The sequence below is a fragment of the Echinops telfairi genome, unplaced genomic scaffold (assembly GCF_000313985.2).
Source record: "Echinops telfairi isolate 266 unplaced genomic scaffold, ASM31398v2 ScPeMD7_443;HRSCAF=831, whole genome shotgun sequence".
Taxonomy (NCBI): domain Eukaryota; kingdom Metazoa; phylum Chordata; class Mammalia; order Afrosoricida; family Tenrecidae; genus Echinops; species Echinops telfairi.
This window is the reverse complement of record NW_022104341.1, coordinates 81,282,587-81,289,675: the sequence shown is the minus strand read 5'-3', so window position 1 is coordinate 81,289,675 and position 7,089 is coordinate 81,282,587. Positions and strand designations below refer to the sequence as shown.

The 7,089-nt window shown below is 41.6% G+C and overlaps 1 protein-coding gene across 1 annotated transcript in view; it reads right to left on the bottom strand.

The window, feature by feature from the left end:
- Positions 1–683, bottom strand: part of LOC101652360 (cytochrome P450 4A6-like) — a 63,068-nt gene extending 62,385 nt beyond the window's left edge. The window contains exon 1 of the mRNA XM_004699450.2: positions 462–683. Coding sequence (XP_004699507.1) covers positions 462–656 — 195 coding nt within the window. The 5' untranslated portion in view covers positions 657–683. The remainder of the gene's footprint in view (positions 1–461) is intronic.
- Between the last annotated feature and the right edge of the window lie 6,406 nt (positions 684–7,089).

The following is a 7,089-nucleotide window of genomic DNA, read 5'->3' as shown; positions in this document are numbered from 1 at the left end:
GGGGCACCTAACAATGAAAACAACAGGCTCCAAAACTGTGATACAACAATTCCTGTTCTGTAAAGCCACCCATTGGTGGTTATTATTTTGTTCCGGCAGCACCAGGTAACTGAGCCACTGGATTGAATGGCCCCAGGAAGCAACCAGAAGCCTTGTTCTTCACAACGGAAGCTGCTCAAGCTGGAGATGAGAGGACTCAGAAGGAAAGTCCATTTGCTTTCAGCTCTGAAAAGAGGTCTGGACAGACTTCAGATCTACACAGGAGTAATCAAAACGTGAACAAGAATAAAAGAGCCTTCTTGTGGTGAAGTGAGCTCCCCATTGCTGGGAGTGGAGAGCAGATGCCTGAGGAGTGACTGAAGGCAGGTACAGATTCATCTAAGAAGGGTTATGCCATGACTTGCTCATACCCTCAACTCAAACTCTCCCTGCTGACCCTCTGCCAGACCCCTAGTTCCTACCTCATACTTGTGTCCGAAGAGCCAGTGAGAGGGAGGTGATGGGAACTCCTGCACAGCTTTGAGCAGCCACTGCCTGCGCATGTAGAACTGGGCCACGTTGATCAGCAGCAAAACCAGGCTGAGGAGCAAGGCCACTTGGAAGAGTCCAGGGATAATTCCTAAGAGTCCCATGGGGCTCGACATGGAGATACTCATGGTGCAGCTGGATCATACTCTGACTGCCCCTGACCACCCCTGTCCAAGTCTAAGAAGGATTGTCCCTCCTACCTTTGGGGAGGGGAAATGAATGAGGGCAGAGTTCAGTTTGTCTTTGGAGGATGAACTAACAGTGGAAGGTTCATTTGGGAAACAGTTGGAGAACTGTGATAATCAGATAATTAGATGGTGTGATAATGGCCTTATACCCATATACATTGCCCATTTCAACAAATACATCGTGAGCACTTACTGTGTGTCAGTCGGCATTCTCGGTGGCAGGACAAGGCTGCAAGCAAAAGAGTCATGATCCCTGACTTCAAGGGATTCAAGTGTAGTTTATTGATGTCAGTAGAAGTGCTAGGTTATTGCTTCTATTTTAAAGGTGAGAAATTGAGAGCCTCAGGTATCCAGTGATATCACTAGAGTAAAACAGCCAATGATCATCTGATTGGGATAGAATAATCTCTGTTCTGCTCCAAAGCAGCTCATGCGAGTTGACTTTGAAATGTTCCTCAGTGTATTCGGGTCCATTAAACAAACTTAACCTCACACGCACAGATCCTGGACCTAGAAGTCCCAAAGTCCAGCTTCAGCCTCTCTGCTTACAAAGTTTAACATTTTACATGCTTAAAATCTCCTAGGCTTGCTTGCTTCCTTTGTCGAGGGAAAGTTCTACATGAGCTTGCCCATTAATTTACTTATTCCAGAAATATTTCTTCAGTTCCTACTCCTGAGAGACAAAGGAGAAAAATAAATTAGTAAAATGAAATTGGTAAGTGTTGTACTCAAGGAATGACGATTAGGCTGGATCAACTAAGGGAAGGAGAAAAGTGTCTTAAGAGGAAGGGAAAAAACAGAGCTTAAATTGTGAACACCCATTATGTAGAAGGCTACGGAGGAAGTTGAATAGATTTATTATCAGACAGAGATTTTTGTAATCTTGATTATGCTGGAGTTAACTATGGTATATAATACATACTTGGTCACTTGATCTCCCTCTTGACTCAACCTGAATTTGATCTATGTCACCTGTTCCATGAGAGAAACTTCTTCTCTGGCTTTTTAAATATTGCTGCTGGTCTCCTTTCTCTTAGTTTTTATTTTAGCCTTTATACTGTTATTGATTTCTTCTTTCTGTTTCTGTTAGGTTTCCCAGTTTACAAAGTACAGACATAGTGGATAAATAGAGGCAATAATTGATGCAGTCACTTATCTCCAATGGACAGGGGGAGCTGGAGGCGGGGGCGGGGAATTAGAGAGCAATCAATGAATGCAGGAGCTGGGAATGAGCATTAAAACTGATTTTGATGTTATAGATACAACTCTATTTGAAAGCTAAATAGACCATGAAATTGTATGATGTGTGATCAGTATGTCACAAAAAGTCCAGAACAACCACAACAGAGAAGAATGGGGCTTGAAAGACAAGTAGAAGTTCAATGGGTGGAAAGAGCAGGAAAGAGTGACTATCTTTACAAGGTCATAACTGTGATATGTCAAATACCAAGTAAGGAGAAATAAATCTTTTCTCATCCCTTATTAAGGATTATCTCCCCAGGTCAAGTCCAAGACCCAGAGTCCAGAAATTAAAATAATGAAACACATTGCAAGGAGAATAACTTGGAAGTCAGCTCTCCCAGGGAACTATTGTTACCTAACCTAGTTATCCTATATAAACATTTACACCCAATGCACTCACCCTTGTCTGCCCTGGTGTCAGGTAAATCATTGTACAACACATGGGATCAAAGTTCTTCTTTTCTTCTGTAATTCCTAGGCCTCTGTACAAATCCATGGGCAGTGAGGCATATAAACACTTATGCCATCCCTCCAGTGGTCTGTCCAATCTCTCATCTCCATCCTGCTCCCACTTCTGGGGTTGCACTCAGCTCCCCTTGTCCCTAGTCCCCAGATGAGAAAATGTCTTATTGTTATTATTGATAATATATACTAAATAAATAAAGTGGCTAATACAACTGTGTCTGCATGCTCAGTTCAGTGACACTGATCATAGGCATTGAGTTGTGCAGCCATTCTCACCATTTTGGGGGCTGTGCCTTTCCATTAACATAAGCTCATTACCTACCAAATTTCTATCTAATCTTACTCTTTCACTACTTGTCCCCCAGTTTGTCATACTGTGGTGGCTTGTGTATTGCTCTGATGCTGGAATCTATTTCACTGGTATTTCAAATGCCAACAGGGTCACCCACAGTGAACAGGTTTCAGCTCAACTTCGAGACCAAGAAAAGATAATTTTTAAAAGGACTTGGATCCCCACATTGAAAGAAAGTGGCACTGAAAAATTTAGACTTAGCTTTGAAACATCGTCAGATATGAAGACCTACATAACAGTAGCAGGAAATTGTTGGAGACAGGGCGTAAGGATGGACCCTTCAGGACCCCGGGCACTTAAACTGTGACTGAGGAGAATCTGATGTCTCAGAGTGGAGTTGACCATGATGACATGAGTTGGGTAAAGCATGTAAGGATGAAGCCAACAGGATCTTTGTTTGTTGATGGGCCACGACTCAAGGTAAGGATAAACAGCTGCAAAAAATCTACTAATGATTAGAACTTGGAATGTGGGAAGCATGAATATTGGAAAATTAGCAGTCATCCAAAATGAAATTGAATATATATATAAATCCATATTCTAGGCATTCGTGAGCTGAAATGGGCTGGTATTGGCCATTTGAAATGAGGAAGTCAGAAGATTTACAATGCTAGGAATAACACAATTGAGAGGAATGGTGTTGCATTCATTGTCAAAGAGAACATTGTGAAATCCATCATGATGTACAATGCTGTGATGGGATTATATATATATGCTCCTTCAAGGAAATTCAATCAATACAACCATTATTCAAATGTATACTCCAAACACAAATGCCAGTGATGAAAAGATGGAAGAATTCTATCAACAACTTCAGTTGGAAAGTGATCAAATAAGCAATCAAGATACACTGATAATTATTGGTGATGAGAATGCAAAAGCATATAACAGTGGTTCTCAACCTTCCTAATGCCATGACCCTTTAATACAGTTCCTCATGTTGAGGTGATCCCCCAACAATAAATTATTTTCGTTGCTACTTCATAACTGTAATTTTGTTATGCTTCTGTTATGAATCAGGAAACCCCTGTGAAAGGGTCATTCAACCCCCAAAGGGGTCGCAACCCACAGGTTGAGAACTGCTGGCATATAAGCCAAGCCAATGGTGCTGAATCCAAAAGTTCAAGCTGCAGTAAATGTATTACCCATCCCCGACCCCACCCCTAAAAAAGGTCTAGGAATTGATGGAATGCAAATTGAAAGGTTTCAACAAGCTGATGAAGCACTGGAACTTCTCACTCATCAATTCTAAGAAATTTGGAAGATAGCTACTTCCAGCTAATTGAGTGAAAGACATCCATATTTGTGCCCATTGCAAAGAAAACTGAGCCCAAAGAATGCTCAAACTATAGAACCATATCATGGATATTTCATGCAAATGAAATTCTTCTGCAGATCATCCATCAACTGTTGCAGCAGTACAGTAATAGGGAGCTTCTAGAAGTTTAGGTCATGTTCAGAAGAGAATGTGGACAGGGAATGACATTGCTGATGGCAAATGGACCTTGACTGAAAGCAGAGAATACCAGAAAGATGTCTACTTGTGATTTTTGACTGTGACAAGGTATTCAACTTTGTAGACCAAAATAAACTATGGATAACTTTAAGAAAAATAGGAATTTAAGAACATTTCATTGTGCTCATGAGCAACTTACACATGGATCCACAGGCAGTTGTGAGAACAGAACAAGGGAATACTACATGGTTTAATAACCTGAAAGGTGTGTGCCATGGTTATATCCTCTCACCATACATATTCACTCTGTAAGCCAAGCAAATCATCAGAGATGATGGCTTATATGAAGAATGTGGTATCAGGATGGGATCAAGGCTTTTTTTACAACTTGAGATACGCATTTGACACTACTTTACTTACTGAGAGTGAGGACGACTTGAAGCACTTGCTGATGAAGATCAAGGAATGCAACCGTCAGTATGAATTATGAATCAATACCAAAAAGATGAAAATCTGAGAGAGGAGTCAAGATTGCCTCCAGGTGGAATCATCCGCCTGGTGCTTTCATTGTTTGATCAGAAAATTAAGAGGAAAGGAGGCCAATATTGGGAGTCTGGGTTCTAAAAATAGATTCAGTGTACTAGGGTCTGTGCTTCAGACCTACCCCTGCACTTTTTAACTCACAGTGCGATTTGGGAACTCAATGAAACACTCTAAGTTCATTGTGTCTGCCCTCAGGCTCTACTAATCCCTTGTGAGGTCCTTTGGGATGGTGTCTGGCACTCCTTCTTGCACCCAAGATCTGAGTCCCAGGGTGTGAAGTAATTTCCCCAGGTTGCTGTCTAAAATAATCATAATCCCAGGCTCAAAGAGAGCCTCCAAGAGCTAGCCACAAGAACTCACACCAGAATTCACCTCTCTGCGTCACTCCCTGCTCCCACATTCTTGGGCTTTGGCTCTTCCCTCCCCAGCCAGGAACAGAGTGGCCACATCAGTCATTTCCTTTCCCCCTCTCCCCAGCTCTGCAATACCAGCATGGGTAACGTTAGATAATTAGGCACTCATTTGAAGCAATTGAAAAGCACCTGGGATATTTACCCGTCACAGAACACAGATCCCTGGAGCACAGCCTGTGGAGATGTGCATGAGAGAGCTGGGAGTAGCACAGAAGTGAAGCTAGGGTGGTGGTGGTCAGATCCAGTTGGCCCCAAACCCACAAGGCAAATCTGATCTGGCTTCCCGAGGGGACAGTATGACACAAGCCCTGAGACCAGGGCATCCCACAAACTGATTATAAAACAACATCAACAACACCTTTTCAATCCCAGGCTGTGCTCCTTTATGTAACTTTGAATGTAATCCATAAGAAACCTGGCCCATTAACATAACAAGACATGCAGAAGTCAAATTTTCTGAGCACAGCTTAAGATTTTAATGTAACAAAACACGAAAAGCCAACAGGAGCTGAAAGCCATAGCCCAAGTTCCAAACTGGCTCTCAAAGTTTGGGGCTCCAAAGACGATGTTTGAAAGACTTTAAATAGTGGCCAAACAGCCTAGAACAGGCCCATACTCATACTCCAACTCAGCCCAGGAGTTGCTTGCCTATGCCCACTCTTCAAGGCCCGTTCCAGCCACTGAATCGCCTTGGCAACTCACCTACACAAAAGTCTGACCCACCACCATAGTAGGCTACAGGTAGTCCCTCAAACCATTCCTGCCAGTCTCACAGGGAAAGAGTGTAGGGCCCCTTTCTCTCGGGAATATGGTGCTGAATTCTTCCAAAACGACAAAAGGACAGCAATCTACCTCACCACCCTCAAAAAGAAATAAAAAAGAAAACAAAATAGCAGAGGAAGTCCTAAAGCTTATGATGCTCACAGAAGAAGCAAATATTAATATGGCACAAAAAAAGAAATCTTCAGAATGCTAATTGGAGTAATACAGGATATAAGAGAAGCAACACAGAATAAAGACACAGAGAGGAGATGAAGTCCATGATAGAGGGTATGAAGTCTACTCACCAAAGGGAAATACATGAACTAATGAATGAGGTAACAGAAGAAAAAAACAAACAAACAAGAAAACAGACCTCACCAACATAATAAAAGAGGCAGAGAATCATACCACCGATTTTGAGCACAATCGGGCAGACTTCAACAAATGGGAAATGAGGTCAAACAACATAATCAAAGAGGCAGAAAAACCTGAGAACAATGACAGATGCTATGAATAGGTACAATATTCAAATAACTGGTCTACCAGAATAAGAGTCAATGAAGATGACAACAGCTAAATTAACGAAGGAATTCCTGGAAGCAAATTTCCCCACATTAATAAATGAGAATCAGACATTCATACAGATAGCAGAGAGTACACCAATTATACTAAATCTCAGGAAGAACTCACCAAGTCACATATTAGTTAAATTATCCAACTTCAAGAAGAGAGAGCAAATTTTAAGAGCAGCAAGAGATAAAAAGGCAGTCACATACCATGTTGTTCATGTAAGAATATGCTCAGACCTATCACAAGATACCATGAAGAGGAAGAGAGAGTGAAGTAACATCTTGCAAAAGCTGAAAGAAAAAAAAAGGCCAAATTGAGAATCCTCTACCCTGTCAAACTATCTACTAAGATAGACAGTGAGGTAAGAGTCTTTTCGGACAAGGAAAACTCAAAGAATATGCCAGAAGACACTCAACCCACAAAGGCCTTATTACTAAAATCTACAATACTCTGCTAGCTTCCAAAAAGAAAAAAACTAATTGCCCTCTGAGGAGGTGGGCAAAGGACCTGAACAGAAGTTTCTCAGGGACAGAAATCTGAATGGCCAACAAACATATGAGAAAATGTTCC